Source organism: Plecotus auritus (genome assembly GCF_963455305.1).
Source record: "Plecotus auritus genome assembly, chromosome: 9".
In the NCBI taxonomy this organism is placed as follows: Eukaryota; Metazoa; Chordata; class Mammalia; order Chiroptera; family Vespertilionidae; genus Plecotus; species Plecotus auritus.
This window is the reverse complement of record NC_137783.1, coordinates 109,697,405-109,723,537: the sequence shown is the minus strand read 5'-3', so window position 1 is coordinate 109,723,537 and position 26,133 is coordinate 109,697,405. Positions and strand designations below refer to the sequence as shown.

The following is a 26,133-nucleotide window of genomic DNA, read 5'->3' as shown; positions in this document are numbered from 1 at the left end:
GTCCTCTCCCTGAGCCTTAGTTTTCTCATTAAAAAACAAACATATTTTTATTGATTTCAGAAAGGAAGGGAGACAGAAACATCAATGATAAAAGAGAATCATTGATCGGCTGCCTCCTGCACCCCCCTTCTGGGGATCGAGCCTGCAACCCAGGCACGTGCCTTGACCAGGAATTAAACCATGACCTCTTGGTTCATAGGTCGACACTCAATCACTGACAACATGGCTGGGTAGTTTTCTCATCTCTTAATGCAACAATCCCCACCTCACCGGGTTGTCCCAGGGATGAGACAGATTTGAATGTGCTTTGTTAACTGATGGCCTGGCACGTGGGAGGGGATATGACAGCTTCCTCCAGAGCCTGGTGACCAAGCAGGACAGTGGATCCCACAGGACTCCCCGCTGGAGTCTTAGGAAGCCCCACCTGTGGAAAGCAGGGCAGCCCTGGGAGTCCACCCTTTCCCTCTCCCTCCTCATACTCAGGGGAGACCCACAGCGAGTCAGTGGCTGAGGGAAAATGGATTTTAACTCGTCCCTTCTCGTCCTCCATCCTCATCCTGTTTCTTCTACTTTTCCCCTTTCGGTGAGGCCTCCTCATCCTCAACACCTGCTTTAATCTCCTCTGTCTGAAAAACCCTCTTCTTCCATCCCGTGTCCACTGCCAGCCATTGCCCTGCTTCTCTCCCCTTTACCACCAAAGTTCTTCAAAGATGTGACTGTTTCCTCACCCCCCAAACCTGCCCCTGTCTCCCAGCTCTCTTGACAGCATCCATTGCTGCAGGCACCAGAAGCCCCTTGTCCTGCAGACACTTGACCCTTTCCAGGCCTCATCTTTTTGGCTCTCGGCTACCGCACTCTTCCTGGCTTCTCTCTGGCACACACAGTGGTTCCTTTGGTGGGTTCTGTCCTACGGCCCCTTTTTACTCTACAATCTCTACCAGGCCAGTGTCTATCATCTCCTCACTTAAGTTGCCACCCGCAGGCCAACAGCTCCCAAATCCCAATCTCTGGCCCAGCATTATCTCCAGACCCAAAACATACCCGGGGGGTGTCTCTTGAGACAAACTGGGTGCTCAGCTGGACCTGTGGGCTCTCCCTAGTCACCACATGAGACACCAGCTACCCTCAGCCCTCCCTCTCCCTCAGCCGTACATCCAGTCTGCCATCAGCTCTGCCTTCCCTTCCATTCCATCGCCTCTCCTGCCCAGGCCATTGTCATCCCATAGATTCCCACAACAGCTTCTGACCTGGTCTGTACCTCACTCCACCACACCGTTCTCCCCTCAGCAGGCAGAGCCAGCTTTCTAAACCTCAAATATGAGCCTTCCAGGGCTCCATGCTGCCCTCAGGATGAAGCCAAAGCTTCTTGGCTGGCTATCAGCCTCACTTCCTTTGCTTCTTGACTCAAGCTTGCTTATCCAGCAACACCACGCTGTTTGATTCAACTATAACATGCTATTTTTCATCTTCCATGCATCTGTCTCTTCCTATGTCATCACCCACTCTCTTCCCTCCCTCCATCTTTTCTTCTAACTCCTGCTCATCCTTCACAGCCTGCTGAAATGGCCTCAGTCTGAGCAGGGCTGTGCTCCCATGGCCCTGCTGTCACAGCCCTTAGCACTCTGGTATGATGCTTTCTCTCAGTCTCCAGTTAAGACTTGGCTTCCTAAGGACAGGCAGGACCGTGTTGGTTCCTTACACTGTCGGTGGCCTAGCATATGTCCTACCCCAGAGTAGCGTGGAGAGTGTTTTATGAATGAGTACATGGAAGAGACAACCTCAGGTGTGAAATCATGGAGAGCTGCTTAGAGATTGCCAAGGCAAGCCTTGTGTTTACACCCTCAGAAAGGTCTGGACCAGAGTGAGGAGGTGCTGATGTGCTAAACATGCCTCCCCTGGTGGAGGAGGTTTGGGAAGAACACCACAAGCTTTGGATGAGCCCATCAGAGAAACCAGGAAGGCAGCTGGCCTGCAACATCAGGAAAAGTATACAGGGAAGTCCCTTCCTGTCCTGAGGCCCCAGAGCTGCCTTTGATTGCAGAGGGGAGGGGCCATTGTGCAGGGGGCAGGGGTAGGATGGGGGTGGCAGGGACACCTTCATGAGAAGACATCTGAGCGAGACATCTGAGCGAGGCTGAAGGATGACCAGAGTTCACCATGTGAATGGCTGAGTTTTCAGATTCCTACATTGTAAATGCAAGAACGTATGCCCAGAGTTCCAAGTTAACCCCAGATGGTGAGCAAGCAAGGCAGGGATGGTGTCTTCTTTAGGAGAGGCAGGCAGAGCATGTGAGGAGGCTCTTCTAACTCAGAGAACAAGGGGAAGAGTCCAGCAATGTCCCTCAAACCCTAGACTCAAAGCAGCCCCTCGGACGGTTCGGGGAGGGTGACGCCTGTCCCTGCTCAGTGAGGGCAGTATTGGTAGGATGCTTAGTATACTTCCCAGACCTCAGACACCCACATACAAGATCAGGCTCCAGAGACAGTAGCCAGGGCACCCTAAGTGGTGCCCATGGTAGAACGCCAGCCAACTGGCCACGTGACACCATCTCTCCATGGCTTCATCAGGCTTGGGGGTGAGGGGGTGGCTGTACTGGGGAGAGGGCAGGGTCTGGTAGTGAGCAGACCTGGGCTTTAGTCCTGGCTTCACCATTCATCCTGTGAGGCTTTGGTAAGACACCGGCTGATCCTGAGCCTCCGTTCTCTCCTCTCTAAAATGAGGGTCAGGGAGGCCCCAAGATGGTGGCAGCTTCCTGAAGGAAGACACTAAACTAGCCCCTCCCATGGGCAAACTCAAATACACACAGGTGTAGGGAGCAGTTATTCCTGAGAGACAAGTGAGAGCTGGATGAACAGCTCTGACCAACAAACCAGAGAAAGAGACCCGATAGAGGAGGCTGGGAAGCGCGGGAGCCTGCCAAGAGCTACAAGAACTCTGGCCAGAGGAGCCCTTGAGCGCCATTGTTACAGCCCCTCCATTTCTGTAGGGCAGCTGGGAGCTCACTGGGTGACTCAGTGGGTGACTTTGGCCTACCTGCAAGGTCACCACAGATTGTTCTCAGCTATGATGCCCAGCTGTTTGCCTCTGAACAAAGGGAGCAAGCACAAAGGCAAAGCAGTGCCCCAGGCGCTGTAACCACCTGTTCAGCTCCAACCGGCTTCCCAAAACTACCCGGCACATAAAACCTACACAGAGGCTGCCTCTGCTCGGGACCAATTTGGTAACAAACAAGAGAGAGAATGTACAGCGAGGGCTGGAGAGCTGTGGGAGCTCTCTGAGAGCCAGGGAATTAGGCCGGAGACGCAAGTAAGAACCATTGTTTATGACCCCCTCCACCTCCATAGGGTGGGCAGGGGCTCTATCCAGGTGCTCTAGCCTACCTGCAGGGTCACTTCAGCTTCTTTTGGCCACACTGCCCAAGCCCATTTTGGCCCCAAGCTTAAAGAGCAAGCGCAATCAATCAACAGGACACACCTGGCCTCCCCACCTGGAACTGCTCCAGCTTGGTAAGGCAGTGCCCTGAATGCCTTAAAGCACCCGCTTGGCTCATAGGCCGAAACCACTGGCACACATAGCCTGCAGAGAGACCGCTTCTACATGAGGCCACCTTATCAAGGCTGAGAGAGAGAGCGAGGTATTTTGTCTAATTCATATAAACAAATATAGAAAGTCAAACAAAATGAGAAGACAGAATAATACCTCTCAAATAGAGGAACAAGAAAAATCCCCAGAAAACCCTAAGGAAATGGAGATAAGTAATTTGCCTTATAAAAGACTGAAATAGTCATAGGGTGCTCACCAAGCTTGAGAGGGGAATAGAAGAATTTAGGGAGAACTTCCACAAAGAGTTAGAAAGTAAATGTAGAACTAAGCATCACTGAAGAATATAATAACTAAAACGAAAAACACATTAGAAACAATCAACAGCAGATTGGCTAACACAGAAGAATGGAAAACAGACTAGTGGAAATCAACCAATCACAACATAAAAAAAGAAAAAAATTTTTTAATGAGGACAGTTTGAGGGACCTCTGGGATAGCATGATGAGCTCAAACATTTACATTATAAGGATCCCAGAAGGAAAATAGAGAAAGAGAAACTTTATTTAAAGAAATAATGGCTGAAAACATTCCTAACCTGTGAAAAGAAATAGACATCCAGGTCCAAGAAGCAGAGAGACTTCCAAAGAAGATGAACCAAAGGGACCCACACCAGGACATATTGTAATTAAAATGGAAAAAGTTAAAGATAAAGAGACAATCTTGAAGGAAGAAAAGGAAAACATCAAATTACATACAAAAGAAACACCATAACATCTTCTTCAGCTGATTTCTCAGCAGCTGCTTTATAGGACATCTTTAAAGTGCTGAAAGAAAGGAACCTTTAACCTAGAGTAATTTATCCAGCAAGATTATTATTCAAAATTGAGGGAGAGATAGTTTCCTGGATACGCAAAAACTAAAGGAGTTCATCACCAGCTTTATAAGAAATTAAACCATCTTTACAAGAAAAGTTAAAGGGTCTTGTTTAAGCAGAAAAGGAAAGGCCACAACTATCACCTTAAATAGACAACTATAGATATAGGATAATATACATAAACTTCATAGTAACCATCAATCAAAACCCCAAAAAAAGATATATAAAGAACAAAGAGAAAGGAATCCAAACAAAACACCGAAAACAAAACAAACAAAAAAGCCCAGCAGAAGATGGTGGCGTAGGTAAATGCCTATACTCGCTGCCTCCCACAACCACATCACAATTACAACTAAAATACAGAACAACCATCATTTAGAACCACCAGAAAGCTGGCTGAACGGAAGTCCTACAACTAGAGAAGTAAAGAAGAAAGCACACTGAGAGTGGGAGGAGGTGCGGAGGTGTAGGACGGGCTGGCCCGGCACCCACCAGTGCCGCTTTTTTAATCAGGAGGGAGATCATCTCTGCAGAGGCCTCCCATGAGGAGCAAGGAGTCCCAGCCCCACACCAGACCTCCAGCCCAGGGTCCAAGAGCTGGGAAAAGAAGTCCCGACAGGCAGTAAGAACTACGGGCTATAAAATCCAATGCGGATTGGGGCTCAGTGACACAGAGGCTGCTGGAGACCCAGCTGTTCCTCTTAAAAGGTTGGCACCACAAACTGAACTTACAAGGTCCTGCTTCCTTTGAGCTCCAGCACCATCGTGAGGCTCTGGAGAACACAGACACATACGAGGAGGAACTGGATTGTCTGGCATCAGGGCAGGAACTCGGGGGAGGTTATCTCCCAGAGAGAGGTGCTCGCCGGGTCATTGTTCCTATGCTGGGACCTTCCCAGTCGCAGGGCTAACTGGCAGCCATTTCTGTTTGCTCTGCCCTGGTGATTCTCTAAAACCCTGCCTCATCCAATTTACAATCCCACCCAAGCTGGGATCCCACCATTGCATATGAATGACCTGTCCTTGCTCAGGCTAAAATCTCTCAACAAGCTGCAGCTGGCTCAGGGAGACCCAACTATCAATAAAAGGCCCAAGACCCAGCACCAGCACCAGCCTGCCTTGCTTCATCTGGGCACTCATCTGGGCACTTTCAAACCCGATACAAAGAAGAGGAATCTGCAGATCTCTCTGTAGCTCCTGCTGGGTGGCCCCAGCCAGTGCACCTCCCTGGAGACCCAAGAGCCAGTGTACCCAGTGGTCAGTGTGAGACCATACCAGGTTACGACTCTATGTATCCATAAGCGACACACTCAAGGGGCAGACACAGTGAGCACCAAAGCCCCACTAAAGCAAGTCCTGCTCCATAGGGGTATGTCCTGCACAGCAGCTCTCCCACTGTAGTCCCAGCTGGTCCTCAGAGTCAACTGGCCTGGAGGTCAATTCCTCTCAGTGACAACAACAGTAATCAAGTCTCAGCTACAACAAGACTGTGCACACAGCCCACAAAGAGGTGCACCTAGAGTGCCCAGCTCAGGTGATCAGAGAGGCTGAGCCACTGGGTCCATAGAACACCTACTACACGAGGCCACTCTACTAACTCAAGGAGACATAGCAGCTCTACCCTATACATAGAAACAAACACAGGGAAACAATCACAACGCAGAGACAAAGAAACATGTCACAAATGAAAGAAATGGAAGAAAGCAAACTACTGGATATAGAGTTCAAAACCATGGTTATAAGGTTACTCAAGAATCTTCTAGAAACTTAAATAAAAAATGGAAAAGGACCAGTCAGAAATTAAGCATACACTGACTGAAATAAAGAATAATATACAGGGATTCAACAGTAAAGAATTCTAAGAATCAAATCAATGATTTGAAATATGAGGAAGCAAAAAACACCCAACCAGAAAAGCAAAAAGAAAAAAGAATTCAAAAATATGAAGATAGTGTAAGGAGCCCCTGGGACAACTTCAAGCATACCAACATTTGCATTATGGGGGTGCCAGAAGAAGAGAGAGAGCAAGATATTGAAAACCTATTAAAAGAAATGATAGAAAACTTCCCTTACCTGGTGAAAGAAACAGACTTACAGTCCAGGAAGCACAGAGAGTCCCAAACAAGAGGACCACACCAAGACACATAATAATTAAAATGCCAAGGGCTAAAGACAAAGAGAGAATATTAAAAGCAGCAAGAGAAAAGCAGTTAGTTACCTACAAGGGAGTAGCCATCCAACTATCAGCTGATTTCTCAATAGAAACTATGCAGGCCAGAAGGGAGTGGCAAGAAATATTCAAATTGATGAATAGCAAGAACCTACAACCCATATTACTCTACCCAGCAAAGCTATCATATAGAATTGAAGGTCAGATAAAGAGCTTCACAGACAAGAAAAAGCTAAAGGAGTTTGTCACCACCAAACCAGTATTATATGAAATGTTGAAGGGTATTCTTTAAGAAGAGGAAGAAGAAAAAAAGAGAAAAAGATAAAAAAAAAAATGTCAACAACAAAATGGCAACAAATACATACCAATCAACTGAATATAAAAATAAAAATAAACAAGTAAGTAATCTAATGAACAGAATAAACGGGTGAATAAAATAGAATCAGAAGCATGGAAATGGAACAGATTGACGATTCTCAGAGGGAAGGGGGTTGGGGATTGGGAAGAGATTAAACAAGGATTTTATATGCCTATATGCATTACCTATGGACACAGACAATAGGGTGATGGAGGTCTGAGGCAGGGCAGGAACTGGGTGGAGGGAGGCAATGGGGGGAAAAAGAGGGACATCTGTAAGAATCTCAACAATAAAGATTTTTTAAAAAAAAAAAGCTCAGCAAACTACAAGAGATCAAGAGAAGAAGAAAGAAACCGAGAACAACCAACAATGAACAAAATGGCAATCCTATCTAATAAAAGAGTAATATGCAAATTGACCATACCTCCGCTACACCCACCAGCCAATCAGGAGTGAGTATGCAAATTAACCAAACCAAAATGGCTGTGGCCACGGAGAGAGCAGGAGGTTTGGGTTTCCCCGGCAATGGAAGAAGCCAAGCTTTCCACCTGCCCTGGACTGCCTTGGCCTCCGCTTAAGGCTACAAAGTTTCAATTATAGAAGATAAATAAATCCCAGATAACAGGGCCTCTGCTTGGGTCACCGGGGGGCATAGCCAGCCTGCAAACCACCATAGGCCCCTTGCCCAGGCTGCCCCACACCCCAAGGGAACCCCCACCCTGATCTGGGACACCCTTCAGGGCAAACCAGTCAGCCCCCACCTGTGCAGCAGGCCTCTATCCTATCTAATAAAATAATAATATGCAAATTGACCATCACTCCAACACACAAGATGGCTGCCCCCATGTGGTCAAAGATGACTGTCCCCATGTGGACACAAGATGGCCGCCACAAGATGGCCAGCAGAGGAGGGCAGTTGGGAGGGACCAGGTCTGCAGGGGAGGGCAGTTGAGAGGGACCAGGCCTGCAAGGGAGGGCAGTTGGGGGTGATCAAGCTTGCAGGGGAGGGCAGTTAGGGGTGACCAGGCTGGCAGAGGAGGGAAGTTGGGGCGATGAGGCCTGCAGGGAAGGGCAGTTGGTGGGGACCCAGGCCTGCAAGGGAGAGCAGTTGGGGGGGACCAGGCCTGCAGGAGAGGTGATCAGGCCTGCAGAGCAGTTGGGGGGGACCAGGCCTGCACTTAGGGGTGACCAAGCCTACAGGGGAGGGCAGTTAGGGGTGACCAGGCCTGCAGGGGAGGGTAGTTAGGGGCAAACAGGCTGGCAGGGGAGCAGTTAGGCATCAATAAGGCTGGCAGGGGAGTGGTTAGGGGGTGATCAGGCTGGCAGGCAGAAGCAGTTAGGGGCAATCAGGAAGGCAGGCAGGCAGGCAAGCAGTTGGGAGCCAGCAGTTCTGGATTGTGAGAGGGATCCCAGACTGGAGAGGGTGCAGGCTGGGCTGAGGGACACCCCCCACCCCGTGCACGAATTTTGTGCACCGGGCCTCTAGCAATGACATAGTTATCAATAATCACTTTAAATGTAAATGGATTACCAGGCTCGTCTTGCAGTCACTGTGAGAACACAAACTCAGCAGGCAGGATTGAAAGGTAATGCAACTTATTTATTAATATATAACAACAAAAATAATAAAGCTCATATCTGCAACAGTTTAGGTCTTTGTTATAAGGTCTTGGTCCCTTTGTCCAGACTGGCCATGACCTTCAGCTCCGGCGTCTGGGCTAGGAAGACGTTCCAGTGACCTGCATGGAGGAAAGCAGAAGAGTTGTGTGTGTAGGTATGTGTGTGCTGGGGTATGTGGTGTGTGTGTGTGTGTGCATGTGGCTGGTGTAGAAAAAACAGGGCAAGAAGGACTGTGTGGACCTGGGTTCAGAACCCACAGAGGGGAAGGAGGCGGGTGTGTCTCCAACATACCCCCATATCCAGATCAGTTCTGGCACCTGACCCCACCTTCAACCAACCAACAAGTGGGGGCTGGGCTTGTTTCCTGACGCTTGTTGGTGACACTACCATCTGTGACTTCCCCACCACCTGAAGCCCACCTGGGTCCAGTCTTCCTCAGTGGAGTGTAGAGCAAATTCAGGGCATCAGGATGATGTGGTTGAGAGATTCCAAGGGGAAATGTCCCAGTAGAGAGGGAAGAGGCAGCACAAGGGTTTGAGGCTTAGACCTCCCTCCTCTCCAGCCCTGTGTCCCCCATCCCAAGACCAAATCTAGCAAGGCTCTGCTTTATCCTCCAGCTCCTAAGCACTGGAGTTGAGAAATCTCTGGCGCAGACACCCACTGGATTCCTGTGCCGGGAACTGACGTCCGTGGCTCACAACCCCCCTCCCGGCACCAGCAGCCTGAAACTCCCTGAGAGGCCCTGGCCTCCAGCCAGGCTCTCTTCCCAGGCCCCAGTCTCAGCCCCAGGGCCCACCTTCGTGGGTGCCGGTAAGCAGCCGGAAGTTCTGTGCTTCTCTCTGGAAGTCTTGCTTCCTGACTTTCTTGATCTGAATCAAGTGGAAGATTCCTGAGGGCAGAGACAAGGGCATGAGCAGGCAAGGCAGAGCTGTGGATCAGGGAAACGGGGTGACTTAGACTTGGAATGGACCCTGTCACCTCCCACCCCTCCCCTATTCTGATCAGAACACCAAATCCTGTGGACTAAATTTCCTAAGTATTTGGAGTCTGTTCTCCTGTCTCCACTGCCACGCTCCCCATTCAGGCCCCCTCATGTCTTGCTTGAGTCACTGCACTAGATTTCTGACCACTTTACTCCCCCTCTAACCTATGATCCTACCTGCAGTCATTGGAAAATATAGTTTCCCTGTCATTCCCCTTCCCTGACCTCTTGTCACCTCTCTGCTGGTCCTGCTCTGGTTTCCATCACTCTCCTGCCCTCATACCACCACATGTCCACAATACAGAAGGGAGGGTTGAAGGAGGGAGGGAGCAAGGGAAGAAGGAAGGAAGGAAGGAAGGAAGGAAGGAAGGAAGGAAGGAAGGAAGGGAGGGAGGGAGGGAGGGAGGGAGGGAGGGAGGGAGGGAGGGAGGGAGGGAGGAAGGAAGGAAGGAAGAGAGGAAGGAAGGGAGGGAGGAAGGAAGGATGGATGATAAAAATCAATAGGTGTGCTTATTCAGACACCAAAACACTAACAAGGGTCAGAATTGCAGGCCCCCTTTCAGTGCAGTTCACCAGACCCCCCGAGTGGCACTGCCTGTGCTCCAGCCCTAACCAACTACTTGAAGACCCCCGAGGGGCCAGGCCTTTACTATGCCACCCTACCAGTTGGAGCGCCTTCTCCTATCGCCACCAAGTGAACTCCTTCCTACTCATCCTCCAAGCCTTGGCTGGGAAGTCTTCCTTCACCCCCCCCCCCTACCCCCCGCCAGGTAGTTATAACTTCCTTCTGCCTTGGGTCCCAAGGAGGAAGTTATAACTACCATAGCTCTTGGCTCCTGTTGATGATTGTACCTATTTCTCATGTGCTATCATTGTCTATTCTTTTTTAAAAATATATTTTTATTGATTTCAGAGAGGAAGAGAGAGAGAAGTATCCATGATGAGAGAGAATCATGGATTGGCTGCGTCCTGCACAACCCACACCAGGAATTGAGCCTGCGACCCAGGCATGTGCCCTGACTGGGAATCGAACCTCCCAGTGCATAGGTCGATGCTCGTTGTGTCACAATGGGAACACAGACAAGGCCACGCCGGCCAGGTTCATTGTGTCTATTCTTGCCTCCCCTACCAGACTGGGAACTTCTGGAGGGCTTTCCTCTCTGGGTCCCCTGAGTCTGGCCCACATTAGGTATGTAAAATGAATGAATGATGGAGGGAGGGAGGGAGGGAGGGAGGGAGGGAGGGAGGGAGGGAGGGAGGGAGGGAGGCATCAGCAAATACATGTTTACTCATTCTAGGCCAGGCCCTGAAGGAAGATGAGGTATTATTCTGGATCTCCTACTGTTTGCATTCCATGGGCCACTGGCACCACACATGGTGCTGAAGCCCTGCGTACATGGGCTGTGAGGTCGCACCAGCTGTTACCACCAGGGTCAGTGGCCAGAAAGAACAGATGTGACAGCAAGGCCTCTGGTAGGCCAGTGCCACCCTCAAGGAAACCAAGAACTGGCCTTGCTTTTGGGAATCTGAGTGGGATCTCACCAAGGGCAATAGACAGCACAGATTCTGAGATTAAGGTCTAGGAAGCCAGAAATGTCCTTGGGAACCCCAGCCCAGATGTCAAGGAGCAGGACATGGGAGAGACTGACTCCAAAGGCCCAGGCTACATTGTGAGCATGAGATGGGGATGGGTCCTCGTGCTCCAGGCCTGCCACTGCAAACCCCCCAAAACACAAATTGGAGAGGAGGTAACAGGATGCAGGTGAGGGTGGAGGTGGTGAGCGTGTGTGTACTAGAGACCATCAGTGAGACCACAGGGGGACTTCCCTCCTAAGTGGGGGTAGGAACTGGGACCCCTTCTACTCTGGGACCCCAGAATATAAAAGGCCCTTAACCCTAAGCCAACTCTCGGTTCAGCTTCTGGAGCCTGGGGCTCCCGCCCTGTGGTATGGCCACACTTAGCCCACGTTTCAACATCTACCTGCTCACTTTGTCTCCAGGCCAATCCTCCCCTCCCTCTCCCAGCCTTCCACACTTCTGCATGAGAGAACAGTGCATTTCCCACCGACAGTCACACCTCGGGAGTGTTTGACTCCCATGGTCAGGGATAGGGAGGCAGTGGAGGTGGATGGGGCACTTAGGCCACCCAGGAGGCCAGGAGGGGGAGGCTTGTTAGTGACAGCATGGTAGGGCCTGGCATTGTGAAGTTGAAAAGCCCCCCACACCATACCACCTTGTTTCTTTTCTGAGAGGCCTGGTGGTAATGAGATTGGCCTGGAGCTATAATGTCCCCCTCTGCACCATTCTGGGCACCCCTTGACCTTCCTCAGACACCTCCCTAAAAGCATTCGTTCGCCTCTGTGGAGGCAGCCCTGGGGACAGTCAGAACTGGGTTTGAGTCTTTACTGCTTAAACTGTATGCCTTTGAGCAAGTTATTTTACTTCTGAGACTCAGTTTTCTTACCTGCAAAATGGGGCATTAACACATACCCCTCAGGTTTCTTATGTGGATTAAAGGAAGCACATTATACATAGTGCCTGCTACTCACCAATCACAGAGCACGGGGCATAAAAGTGTGGGCTCTGCAGCAGTCGCCAACCTTTCAGACCTCATGGACCACCGGTTGGCGACCGCTGCTCTAGAGCCAGAGTTTAAGGCCATTGCTACCCCCCTGCCTTTCTAAATCCCGTCCAGCCCCAGGCCCATCTCCCACGAAGCCTTCCTTGATCAGCTCAGCTCCCAGTGAGCTCTTGCTGCACCCAAGTCGCCAAAAGACTATTCTCTGTGGTCCCAGCATTTGGTGGGCTGAGGGGAGTCCCAGAATAAACATACAGCCAGCACCTGTCCAGGGACGGATGGAATCTCACGGTACAAAAGAATTGTAAGGGTTACTCGCCAGCTGCTGGCAGAATCCCCACCTAGCCCTTGTCAGCACGCTCCCGTGAATGGAGCTTGCTCCCTCCTTCATTACAGGAAGGCTCTAAGTATGAGAAAGTGCTTTCTCTATTGGCTGAAACCTGCTTCACCGCAATTCTGACCAAGTCAATGAGGTAAGATGAGAAGGATAGTGACATGGTTAGCACCTACTATAGGTCAGAGGCTGCACCTACGTTATTTCATTAACCCTCCATAAACCCTCCTCCCCAATTATCAGAAGAGAAAACTGAGGCCCAGGGAGGTCAAGTGAATGACCCAGGCTACACAGCTAAGAAATGGTAGGAACGGGATTTAAACCCAGGTCTGATTCTAAAGCCCCTGCTTGTTGACCCTTGTGGTCAGTCAGAACACAGCTGCTCCCTCTGCCTGGAGCAGTCCTTCAGAGCCATGAAGTCAGTGGTCCTGTCCCCCTGAGTCTTCTCTTCTCCAGCTGAACAGCTCCGCTTTCTTCGTCCATTCCTCCTACGACAGGGGGCAGAGTAGAGCAGGGAAAGAGCCGCATCTGACGCCACAAGACATGGGCTCTAGCTCCTCCACTTACTGGCTGTGTGGCCTGGAGCCAGGTACTTCACCTCTCTGAGCCTCAGTTTCCTCATCTGTAAAATGGGGATAATAATACCTAACTCTCAGGATCGCTGAGTATCAAATGAGATAATGAACGTGAAAGCACTTTGTAAACTATAAAGTGCTACACACATTGGTTATTATCATGTCATTATTCTTATTATCCCTTTACTGTCCCCTTCTGATTGTCTCCTCTTTTTCCACCCCCACCCTCCAGGCAAACCCATCAGTAGTGAAAAGTGACCTTAGAACTAATTCACAATTAAAGGGTTTAGTTTGTTTTACTCTACTCAGGGGATTTATTTTTCTCAAGAGAATCAGAAAACAGAACTTTCAGCAATTTCCTCATCAATGAAAACTTCTCTTGACCTTCATCTGGTGACATGAGTAGCCTGTTGAATAGGGTGGGTTGTTCACAGAATGAGAAATATATTCTGATTTTAACGTACCGTGGGGTGATATAACCTACCATATAGAAGAGGCTGAATGAGACTAGCCTCAAGGCCCTCCTGCTTTGAGGACACTGTGCGGGCCCTCCTGCCTGAAAAGATGCTGGAATTCCACTAATAGATACCTCTTTCATCAGGGTAGGCATTACTCTGCCCTGACTCCTTGCAAGGTGCAACAACCCCTTCTCCCCAGGAGAGGGAGCACTTCCAGGCCCTGGCATCTCAGAGTAGGTGAGCTTATCAGAACTGCCAGAGAATCAGACAGAATCAGTGTCTCCCTCTCTCTTGGAATCAGGGACTCAAACCTGGAAGGCTTGCCATAGGCAGGTCTTCCTGGGCCAAAGGCACCTGATCAACAAAACATGCCCAAAAGGCCCCTATGGGGCCTTGGAGCCTGGGAAAGGGGACTGATCAGAGGTGTGCCCAGCTGGGAGGACGCCAATGCTCACCTTTTACCAGCTTCCAGAGGTAGATGTCCACCTGCTCAGAGGCCTCACGCTCCAGGGCAAAGCGACGCAGGTTGTCTGGACTTGGGGATACTGACGTGTGCACGAGGACCCGGCCCGGCGCCTTCGGACACCGGGTGGCACTGATCTCACTGTGGCCAGGGTCTGCCTTGTCCTCTGGGAGACACAAGGAGCTTGTGAATGCTCTGTCTCCCCACCCCTGTAGGCTCAAAAAGAGGGGCCACTGGTCTGAATCCCCCTCAGGGTCTCTTGGTCCTTGCAAAACTTCTGGTGCCCTGGGAGGAGAAGGTCTCTGGGGAAGAGAGGGGCATCTCCCCCTTCCACCCCCACTGATTAGCATATCAGAAAACTTCTCACCATTCAGGGCCCAGCTCACCTTCCGCCTCCTCCAGGCAGCCCACTATTTCCTCACACTCATAGCTTTTAAAACGCTTCATGACTTCCCATGACTCCCACTCATGCCCTTAATCCCACATTGCCTTGTAATTGTTTCACTCGGATGTGTTTTCTCTTTAAAAGAGAAAGGTGAAGGGCAAGAACCATGTCCTTCAAATCTTTTAGTCACTCACACCAAGCACAGGCTCTCAGTGAACACACACAGAATGAAAGGTTTGAGAGGGCTTAAGTGATGATGGCGGTGATGATGATGATGATGGCTGTGGTGGTGGAAGAGGTGGTGGAAGAGATCATGATGATGGTGACTGTAGTGGCAGAAGTGGAAAGGTGTGGGGGTGAGAATGAGATGGTGGGGATGGTGGTAATTTTTTTTTTTTTTTGGTGCCAAATTGGATACAGTCTTGAAGTTTTGACATGTTGGAATTCCAAGAACATTCTCCAGAGCTCTCCATGTACCAACATTCCCTGACTATTTTTCAGGGACCAAAGGACTAAGTCCCTAGACATACTAGACTTACTAGTTATGAAGCCCTCAGAGAAGTCCAGCTAAGAGCTGTTACAGTCTCAATATTTTTAAAAGGAAATAAACTGGATGCTGATGGCGGAGCCCAAGACCAGGTATGTGTGTGAAGGAGCTCAGGAGCGAGCCTCAGCCAATCTCAGAGATAATTCAAGTTGAACCCCCACCCCTCGTGTTCCAGGCACCAACCTGTCATGTTCCCCCCGAGCCTGTCCCAACAGCATATTACTCTGATAAATAATAGTTATGCCTTATGTTTGGATGTTGATTTACAATTCATAAAGCATTTTCATCAACCCTATGTCTGAAGCTCAGAAAGGTCAAGTAACTTGTCCAAGCTCACAACAGTAAGTTAGGTAAGTAAGTCAGTAAGCAAGCTAACGTAAACTCAAATATCCTGACGTTAATGCTGGGGTAGGTGGAGACTTAGGGTAATTGCAGCCACTCAGTTATCTCATTTGTGAAGTAACTGAGTTGTGAGAATTAAATGAAACGTGTGAAATCACCTGGTGCTAGCAGGTTCTTGATGCATGTTTCCTTCTTTTCTTCTCCATTCCTCTCCTTTCAGCTTTTCCAACCCAGCCCTCGAACCAGATGTGGTCAAGGCACAACCTCACCTTGCACCTCCTACTCCCTTGCCTTCTTTCTAGACTGCAGGGAATAGGCCTGCTCCTCACATCAGCTACTGTTGACACGCACAGGCTGTGCTTCTCAATGACATACTCCGACCAAAGTTCCCTTTGGCACACTCACTTATCCTAGGGTCACATGACATTGTTGAAAGAACTCAGCCGGCAAGTCTGGAAGCCTGAGTTCTAGTTCAGCTCCACTACCACTGTGCTGTGTGACAGGAAAGTCCCTTCTCTTCTCTGGGTCTCAGTTTGCCCATATGTAGATGGGGGTTGAAGGAAAACAACAGAGGTCAAAAGTATGGTCTTTGGAGTAAGACAGATGAGGGTTCAAATCCCAGCTGCCACTTACAGTCAGTTGTGTGACCTGGGACAGGTATTTATCTCCTCGTTCTGTAAAACAGGGATACCTGCCTTGTCTGTGTGGTGAGGGTTACATGAATCCATGCATGCAAAATACCTGCCTGGCACATGGTAAGTGCTCAATAAACACTGGCTATTTCTCTTAAAAGTCCTAATATCCTAAGATGTTATGACTTCATCGAGTCCAGAACACTATTTGATTCTATGTATATGTGTCTGAGAGCCTCTGACTCTGTCTGTAACAGTAGATGGTTCTACAGACAATACATGACAAGTCTGGCACTTCCTGCTGCTGTGCTCCCAGCATTCTGTGCACCTAAAAACCCTGCATTCTGTGGCTCGGCACCCACGCCCCATACACGTCAGAGCTGTTCACTCTGGCTAGTGCCCTCCCTGCCCCCAGCATCTCTTTGTACCTGGGCAGATCTTGCAGCACTTTCCCGCAACTTTCTCTGGGTGATGGCAGGGGTACTCAGTGGGGCAGGTCACCCGCTGGCAGTCCTGGCGGCCGTCCTGACAGGTGCACAGGATGCAGGGCAGGGGTCCGAAGGAGCGGAAGGCTGGATGCCACACCTCCCCGTGTGAGTACGTCCTCCCACCATGCACGCAGGCTGGGCCAAGGAGGGCAGAGAGAGAGAAGGGTCAGTGCCTTGGACTCCAGCCAGAGTCAAGTAATAGGCGGGGGTGGAGCCTCGGAGAGCCCCTGCTCCACAGTCTGGCGCAGCCACACTGACTGCAAAGTGCAGGCCAGAATATAAACCTGGCCCCACATCCCTGCCCCCTCCCCCATCTCAGCACTCAGGGCTGTGACATGCTCAGTAAAAACTTGCTGGAGATGGAGAGTCCTCCTCCCACCCTCACGGGCCCCTGTGGTGGAGCAAGGAGGGCGATGGCCTCACAGTGGGAGATAGGACATCCAGGTCTGTCACTACCTTGCTGTGCAAGCTCTGGCAGGTCCCTTCCCCTTCCTCAGCCTCAGTGTCCCATCTGCAACCATCCCCACTCCCTCAGTCGGGGTGCCTCCCCACTCTGCTGCCATGGCTGCCCAGGTGGCCTCCTTCCCAGTCCATCCTGACTGTCCTCCTGCAGCCCAGCTCTGTTCACTCCTTCCGTTGTCAAGAACTTTCCCTCGGCACTTCCTTAAGTTAGAGTAATTGATTGACATGTCTGGAGCCCCTCAAGGACAGAGACCATTTTTCATCTCTCTGTTCTGTGCCCCTCAATTCCCAGGAAAGACATAGCAGATGCTGGTTCTATCTCTAACTCAATACTCTGAACCTCAGTGTCCTCATCTGTCAAAAGAGGGGAATCAGACCTTACGTCCTTTAAGGACACCTGCATTTTGGTGTTCTATGCGTCTATAAACTCATAGCCAAATTGAGATTGGAGAACCACTGAGTCAGGGTATGGGAATGGGAGGTAGGAGCAGTCGGCGGGGGGGGGGGGGGAGGGGGCCCTTTTCCCACCTCAGGGGTTGGAGGAGGTTCCCATCCCCACCTTTCTTATGTTTCTCCTTCAGGACGATCTTGACTGTGGTGCTGCCTGCCCCCTTCGGTCGGAAGTGGCGAGGGATGAAGCCCAGAGGGGAGCTGAACCCAGTGGGAGCTGGGGTGTCCAGGCTTCTCTTTCTCCCACCGTCCCCTGAGCATGGATCCTGGGAATGTCTCTGCAAATGGCAGGAAGGATAAAGGTCACCGATAGGTCACCGCCAGTGAAGGAGTGGCAAGGCACAGGCTGCAGGGAGTGGCCTGAGGGTAGATGCCAGCATGACTTCCCAGTGAAGAGGGGGCCCGGGCTAGGGACAGGCAGACCTGGATGGGATCTAAGATGTTCTCAGACAATGGATCTTTGAAAACTCGGAAGGTAGGACTTTGGAAATCCAGCCTCCAACAAGCCCTTCTTAGGCCTGTCAGAGCCAGGGCCCTGGCACTGGGTGGGCAGAAGGGTTTGGGTCTTTATCTGGGTGACATAAGTAATCAGGGACCTGGAGAACTTAATGTTTAAGAAAGAGAAGGTAAGAATGCAGTGAGGATGAATGTCAGGAAGTCCTTCTTTGAGAAGATTTATGTGCTGGGACAAGGAGACAGGCCTCTGACAATCCCACCAGCACCCCATGGGCAGGAAGACGAGGACCCGGCCCCATCCGGACACAGAGGGTCTGCAGAGCTCCAGCCCCCACCCCCTTCTTGAGGCCCTGGAATCCAAGATCCCAAGACTCTCAGCTTCAGACCAGATGGGAAAGCTGGCAGGGACAGCAACAGGTGTGTGGTGAGGGCAGTGTAACGGGGCAGGAGCTTTACATAGTTTGGGGACTGGCAGCTCTAGGCCACGGGAGAGGAGCCAGTGGTCTGGGGCAAGGGGCAGAGCTTTAACCCACCTCATTGACCATAATCCAGCCGTGGGCAAACTACAGCCCGCGGGCTGGATCCGGCTGTTCTATTGGTTCTCTTGCTCTCCCCTCCGCTCCTTTACTTTGAATTTATATTAGTTCACACAAACGCTCCATCCATGCTTTTGTTCCGGCCCTCCGGTCCAGTTTAAGAACCCACTGTGGCCCTCGAGTCAAAAAGTTTGCCCCCCCCCCCTGCCCTAATCACTCCCATTCCTTCTCCTACAGCCCCGACCTGCTCTGTACAGTCTCAGTTAGTCCTTTGATGGCTGGACTGAGCCCACAAGAGCTCCCAAAGCAGAAACCCTATCTAAGGCCCCAGCTCAGGCCCAAGCCCCTAGGAGGCCCCTTGGAAATGCTTGTCAAGTGGAATAGAGGCAAGAAGGAACTAAAGAGCCCAACCCCCTAGCACACTGCCTCCCAGGGAAAGGATGGAAGGAAAGGGGATGGCCTGGCTCAGGTCCTGCACCCAGACCCCACCTGAGAAAGCCCAGCCTAGGGAGGGAGGATGAGCTGGCAGAGGAGAGGGGAGAGCTCATTGGCTCAGAGCCCTGGGAAGACGCAGGGAAGGGAGCCCCACCTCCGGGTGAGCCAGGCAGAAAGAGCAGGTGCAGTTGTTCACCTTGTAGGCAGCACAGATGGCAGAGGGGGACACGAGTCAGTATGTGAGCCTGTTCTCCCACCTCTTTCCTCTACATCCAGAGAGAGCTGGGCAGTTCAGTTCACTGCACTCTAGACAAGACTGAGAGGGGCCAAGACAGGGGGAACACAGAGAGGTAGCCCCCAGACAAAGAACCAGTATGTCAGGAGCCGGGTGGGGAAGGCTGACCAAAATGAGAGGCCACGCCCCCAGGGAACATGCTGCTCAGAGGCGGCCTGAATAAGGACAGACAGGGGCTCTGGGTGGAACAGTGTCAAAGGGTTTCCCAGGAGGGACAGCGGTACGTTTGGGGCCTGCGCCTGCATGTTTGGTGCTTTTTCCTGGCCCATCAGCCATGATGGGAGCCATGATAGGAGGCTAAGGAGAGGGGCCGGACATGGTGGGGCTAATGGAGCTGACCCAGGGACAAATGAGAAATGAGGGTTACTTGCTCCACCGTCATGGAGACTTGGGCCCTGGATACCAGCCCACCTCACCTCCTCTCCCAACCCTGTCGGTATCTGTGTACTCACCGCCCCACGGTGTGACTGTGCAGTGTCCTCTTCAGCTGATTTCTCACTTGACCCATCTGGAAAACCAGAGGGAAATTGGATTAGCCTCTGCCTCCTCAGCCTTGCTGGCTGGACAGGCAGGTAGGCCTCCACATCCAGGCTCTGCCCCTCTAGGGCCTACTGCTATTTCTGCAGCCCCCAAACACCAGCAAGTCTCTCTGCCCAGTGGGGACTTATTGCCCCTTCTCATCATAGTGTCTCCTCCCATCTGGGTTGCTGCCCAAGTTTTCACACACTGACCTCCTGGTCACCATTAGGACTGAACTGCTTGGCTGGGCCAGAGCTCTTGTTCAGTGCCCATCATGGACGGCCCAGAATCCCATCCCTGCAGCCGTTTAGTCCCAGTCCCCTGGGCAGCCACTGGACCAATGGAAGTTAGTGGCCGGGGGATAACCTCTTCCTCTTCCTCTACAACCCCAGACTTTCCCGAGAAGCAGAAGATGAGTTAGAGCACAGGTCACACTTGATATCAAGCAGAGGCAGCTCCCCAGGGCATCCCTTACATTGTGTCTCCCTCCTTCCTCTCCCTGGGATGGCAATAAAAAATGCACAACAGCCTCTGCGCAGGCTCAGCCTTCTGGGAGCTCTGGGCTAAGTCCCCACCCACGAGGACGGAATGGTGTGCTACATGCTGAGTGTCTCTGAGGTTCCCCCTGTTCTAACAGTCCATGGCTGGGTCCCTGGGGTGGGGTGGGTGGGCACTGCCATATCTAGGGGCAGACTCACTTTTGCAGGCCTGGCAGCAGGAGCTGGGCAGTGGAAGGGGTGCAGGGCAGCCTGGTTCCGGGCAGGTCATGAGGCCGCAGTAGATCTGGCCCTCCTGACAGACAGAGCAAGCAGGAGTTGGGAGATGAGCTCTGATGAGGATCAGCCCCTGCCGTGGGAGCATATGGCCTTGAGGTCTCCCCTGAGGTGGGAGAGGGAGGGAGCAGCAGAGTGGTGTGGGCAAGGCCCAGCCAATTCAGAAGAAGTCCCACTCCCATTCCAGGACCTGAAGTAGCATCAACCTCCGGCTGCTAAAGCGTTTTCACACCCTTTCTCTCTGTAGGCTCTCACAGCCATTCAGGGAGGTGGGACCCTTCCAACGTACAGATGGGGAGAGCCTGCAGGGGTGCACTGCTAAGTCAGAGACACAGCCGGACAGAATGGACTAGAGCCCAGTCTTCGGGCTTTTCCTACTGAAATCAATGTCCTCTCCCCTGGCCTGGAAAGGGGGACCCAGCATAAGGGAGAGACATTGGTGGGGGATACCTTGGGCTCACCTTGCTCTCACTAAAAACCCTACATCTGAAACTTTGGGACTCAGCCCTGAAAGGCAACACTGCCGGGGAAAAGGCCTTCTGGGAATCAGGAGGTCAGGTAACCTTTGATGAGTCACTTCTCTTCTCTGGGCCTCGGTTTCCTCCTCTGTGAAATGGGGGCACACCTATCTGGGCTGTGAAGGTCAAGTGAGGGGACAGTTGTGAAAATCCTTTTTAAAATGTAAGGCATTTTTAAAATGGGAGGAAGTGATATTACCTCAAGTCCTTTCCTTATTAACATCTTTTCCAGTGAGTCTCGAAAGGATTCTGATCCCTCAGACAAGGCCAGGAGTCAGACCCATATAAACAGGCATGAGAAGAAGGAAGGGGAGACCCAAGTATTCAGGGAGAAGGGACAAGAAATCACAAGAATGCTTTCACCACCCCACCATCATCATTTCTGTCTTTTCCTACAGCCCCCTCCTAAATCAGGCCCTTGTCCCTTCATAGGAAGCAGCACGATGCAGGAAAAGGAACGTGGGTTTTGGAGTTATGTGGCCCTGGGTCTGAATTCTGGCTCTGCCACTTGACAAGCTGAGTGACTTTAGGGAAGTTGCTTAACTGCTCTGAGCTTCAATTTCTTCATCTGAGATCCTTCTCCTAGGGTCTTTGGGAGCTTGTATACAAACATGAGACATTTCTATGAATCTAGTAGGTACCATGGAGTACTACAAAATACTATTGGCCCTGCAAAAATAATCGCTCTCGAGGTTGATTATAAGTAGTCACCCTCATTTGTAAGTTGTTTGCTCGGCAGCACAGATACTTTAAGGGTCGGAGCCTCACTGAGGAGATGGAGAAGCAGGCTGAGAGAAGTGACTCACTCAAGGCCACAGGGAACCATGGAAGAGCTAGAGCTCCAACAGGGGTGTCCAACACTAGTCTAGACTTCCTCCCCTTGCACCACTACTAAATCTGATGATTGTCTTAAATAGAGAGGACACTGGGGATCGATCACCTGGTCAGACTTCATATGCATGCAAAGGAACTGGGGCCCAGAGAAGTTTGGTGACCAGGTAGTAAGGAGATCTGGAGAGCAGGAGTTTCTCCTGACAAGGCACAGACAAGGAGCTGAGTGACAGGCTGAAAACCTCTGCTAGCCCGTGGCAGGGCCACACCTAGAACCCCCAAATGAGGAGGGTGAAGACTTTCCAGATCAGGCCTTGTTTGGCTTCAGTCGTGGTACCCTGTAACACTGCAGAGTCAGCCTTGCCTGTTCCTAGGCTCAACTCTGACGACAGCAGGGGGCGTTTAGGCAGCTTCAGATTAAATTCCACTTGCTGCAATCTGGCCCTGTCTCTGTGCCCCAGGACTGATAACTGATTATTCACTCACTTATTCATTCATTCATTCATTCATTCACTCAACAATAATTAAAGACATCCTCTGTATGCCAGGCCCTGGGCCAGGAGCAGCAGAAGATAAAGAAACAAACTGGGTATGTTCCCTCCCTTCCAGGAGTACAAAGTCTACTGGAGGGAACAAAAACAAGCCAATGTCAGTCAAGGTGACCCAGGCTGTAACAGGCAGCTCAGGAGGGCGCAGAAGCCCAGAGAAAGGGGAAGTACTCCTGATCCCATTCACTCTCACTTTGCTTTGACCAGGGAGAACCACCTCCCGCCCACCCAGCCCACACCACCACGCTTTTCAGGCCCAGACTGCGGGCCTGAGTTAAAGTGAAGGCAGGAGCTTCTTACGGTACAGCTGCAGAGGACACACTGGTTGGGCAGGCGGGAAGGGAACAGCTCATGGGCACTGAACATCTCTCCATGTTGGTACATGGTCCCGTTGTGCTGGCAGGACTTTGGGGGGGCCCGGAGCCCAGAGGGTGTGTGAGGTTCTGCAGGTGGGGAGGGGCAGGAGGAAGAAGAAAAATGAGGTTCCATGTGGATGTAAGAACTTTGCCAGAATTAACTGGGCCACTTTTCTGAAGATTTTGGATTTTAGCATATCTTGGCATTTAAACTGAATTCTGGCCTTCTTCTTCCCAAACAGTCCCCCATCAGCTAACCAAGAAGAGGTCCTGCTGACACCTACATCTGACCTTGTCATTCCCTCCCATGGCTCCTCACCATGGCCTTTCAGCCCCCCAGTGTCTGAGATGGTCCTGACCAGAGCCAGAGGCCAGGTCAGAAACCTTAGCTCCACTGGGCCCCACTCAGTAGGGGCCCAGTGGACCTGTGTCAGTTCATTTAACATTCAGTGAGCATCCATGGGGCACCTCCTAGTGCCAGACACTGCTCTAGGTGCTGGGGACACAGTAGTGAACAGAACAAAGTCCCTCGTGGGGTGACATCCTAGTGGAGTCAGCTGAAATGATCTAGAGTCTGTCCCTGTGCTTGGGGTAAGCTCCTGTCATTCACTGGTCACCAGAGCCTCCCTCCCCATCACCTACCGGTTAGCCAGTGTTCATTCTGTCAGGTAGAGGGGCAAGCCTCTAAGGCTCCCATCCTCAGAGAACCTACTCATCCTCTCAGACACCTTTACTAAACACCTCCGTACCAGGCACTGTGCTGGGAACTGGGAATGGAGTGCTGACAAGACTCAGCCCCGCCCATCAAGAAACTCACAATCTGATTGGTAAAGAGACATTCCATAAGCAGTGATGCTGTTGCATGGTAAGGGCTAGGGCACTGAGGGGTAGCCACTAACTCAGGCAGGACATGAGGGTGGGGTAGTCAGGGAATGATGGTCTGAGCTGAGTCATGAAGAACATGTAGCGCCAGGCAGGCAAAGTGGTAGGGGAGAGAGAGAGAGAAAAAAGAGAGAGAGAGAGAGAGAGAGAGAGAGAGAGAGAGAGAGAGAGAGAGAGACAGGAGCATGTGAGGAAGAAGGGGCCTGGGCCAAGGCATAGTCAATAAGGAGTGGTCAGGATTCCTGGAGTCAACCTCAAACAGAAGGAGGCATGATGCCCCCTCACTAGGCAGGACGAGGCTCAGAGCTCCTGCTCCCTGAGGGAATCCCGAGCCAAGAATCTCTGTGACCCAAGGCAGAGCCACGGTCAGATCCCATTACCATCCCACCCGGAAAATGAGCCCCTCTATATCCACTCCACACAAGTCCCTAGCTTCCCAGGAGAGCCCTGGCTTCCGAGCCTAGACTGAACTGCGACGTGGAGCCTCCCTCAGCACCTTCCTGACGCTTCTAAAGAGGGATTCTCTCAACATCTCCCCACTCACACTCTTCTAAATTGGCCTCCCACTGGCTGCCTCTCATTGGCCACTTGCTTATGCCAGTTTCTTCGCTGGCTACTTCTCCTCTCTCTTACCTTTACTTCATAGAATCCCAATCTTAGAGGCTCTTACAATCTTAAACTCATGGAATCATAGACATTTAGCATCAAGTTACAGAAAGTCCCTGAATCACAGTGCTGGGAAGAATCTCAGAATACACATACTCCAACTCCTCTGGTCTTTCCCAGGCCCAGAACTGTAATCATGGGGCTCCCTGCAGGGCCTCCAGCCCCAGATCACCCACCTCCACTTGGACAGGCAAGTCCACTCCCTTGGCTCTGGCCAGCCAGAGACTGTAGCCGACATGTGCCATCAACAGGCCAAGCATGCCCCTATTTCCCTCAGCTACTCTCCACAGTCTCTCCCCGCTCCTGCTAAGCACAGTTACTTAAGAATGAGCAGTTTGCTGCTGCTGCCCCAGCCCTCACTGGGTATCCAGGATGTTTCTTCCCCTGAGCACTTTGGTGTCTCAACATCTCTCAACAGAGATACTGCCCATCTCATTCCAGGGGCCTCCCTCTGCCAGGGGCTTGCATCGGAGGTGAGATAAGGGTCAGGGGGTACAAGGGATGAACGAGGCTACTTACCCACACACCGGGGACAGCACTGCTGTGGCTCAGTCACAGGCCGGGGGCAGTGGACAGGCGGGCAGTGGAGGCGGTAACAATTCACATGGGCATTCTGAAGGGGACACAGGGGTTGGTCCTGGTTCCAAAGAGCCATTGCCTCCCGCCTGAACCCGTCCTCTCCCAAAACCCACTCATTTGAAGCCAGAGATGGGATTAAAAACAATAAACTCATGTGTCCAGTCTCTCCCCTTCCCTTGCTCTCTTGTGTGGCTCGCCCATCCATGTTCCTCCCTGACCACGGAGGAAGGCACAGTGTACATGGGCTTGAGCAGACCTTGTGTCCCCTTCATGGTGTCTGAGACATAACAAGGGAAAGCCTTGAGTTATTTCTACATTGATCTGACTGTGTTATTTTAACTCCAGGGGTTTGTTCTTTGACCTCTGAGCCTAAACTTCATGAAGGTTAAGAGAGGATGTGACATATGAGGACAGGTGACAGGGATGGAAACAAGACTGGAAACCTGATGTGGAGCAGGCCCAGGGCTTTGGGATTCACTCCCTAAATCTCTGGGAGGTCTGGTGACCTTGGCACCAGAGAAGGAAGAGCCCGAAGTTCTAATGCTTTTTTTAAGGACAGCAAATGAAAGAGAAGGGAGCAGAGAAACAGGACAGAGAGAAATGAGGAGCTGGAGAGAGAGAAGCTACCACACCTTTTGTCGGTTTCCCCATCCCTAGGCTTCCCACACCGTATCTCCCCTGTTGGAAGGGTCATTGTACTGTGTTGTAATGAACCATGTACAACTGTGCCATGAATTCCCAAGAACAAGGACCAAGTCTCGTTCCATTCATCTCTGAATTGTCAGCATAGGGCCTGGCTCCAGGCTAGCACCTGCTGGAGTTTAAATGAGTGAGTGAGTGAATGAATGAGAGCTAGGAACGGAGGAATTGATGGTCTCTCTCTTAGAGAAATGGAACCAACTTTGTTCAAATTTTGAAGTTGGCAAGTTTGTTTCCTGTCTCCTTGCACATCTGAGTGCCCGACAGCACTTGTCCCAGAGGTAGCCTCTTACCCCATGGAAAACCCAGGACCAGGCCCTAGTCCCTCTGGAGTCACTGCTTCCCAAGGAGTAATCTGGGCTGAGGCATCATAGAGTCCACAGAATTGGCCTGAGCTCCATAAGGGGCCTTCAAGAGGCCTGGCACACAGGGGTGCTTAACAAATGTCCAGAGGGTGAACTGAGCCCTCAGGTGAGAAGGTAAGGTAGAGTGCAAGGAAGTGTGTGGCCTGAAGAGGTAGAATCTCTCTCTCTCAATTCTGTCCTCAAAGGATCCCAGGGATGGAGATGATCAGCGACACGCAGCAGGAAGTGAGATGGAGAAAGGGCAGGGGGCCTTGCAGACAAAGGTGCCTCTCAGGGAAATCATAACTACTGTGTACTGAGTGATTACTAGGTAGGGGCTCTAGGTTAAACAGAAATGTGTTATCTCACCTCATCTTCTCAAGAACCCTAGAGGTGGATACTATTATCCACACTTTCAAAATGAGAAAAGAGCT

At 51.3% G+C, this 26,133-nt stretch overlaps 1 protein-coding gene across 3 annotated transcripts in view; it reads right to left on the bottom strand.

Annotated features, from left to right (window-relative positions):
- Positions 1-8,526: 8,526 nt before the first annotated feature.
- Positions 8,527-26,133, bottom strand: part of CHRDL2 (chordin like 2) — a 31,088-nt gene continuing 13,481 nt past the window's right edge. Inside the window, exons 3-12 of one of the 3 annotated variants that reach the window (XM_080640901.1) lie at positions 24,597-24,690; positions 22,474-22,616; positions 20,202-20,295; positions 19,437-19,492; positions 17,372-17,540; positions 16,291-16,485; positions 13,949-14,122; positions 13,028-13,082; positions 9,363-9,455; positions 8,568-8,685 (exon numbers count right to left, since the gene is read on the bottom strand). In XM_080640901.1, the coding sequence (XP_080497027.1) occupies positions 8,595-8,685; positions 9,363-9,455; positions 13,028-13,082; positions 13,949-14,122; positions 16,291-16,485; positions 17,372-17,540; positions 19,437-19,492; positions 20,202-20,295; positions 22,474-22,616; positions 24,597-24,690 (1,164 nt within the window). In that variant the 3' untranslated portion in view covers positions 8,568-8,594. Of the gene's footprint in view, positions 8,686-9,362; positions 9,456-13,027; positions 13,083-13,948; positions 14,123-16,290; positions 16,486-17,371; positions 17,541-19,436; positions 19,493-20,201; positions 20,296-22,473; positions 22,617-24,596; positions 24,691-26,133 lie in introns of all 3 variants that reach the window. The other 2 variants (XM_080640899.1, XM_080640900.1) reach the window with 2 other exon arrangements.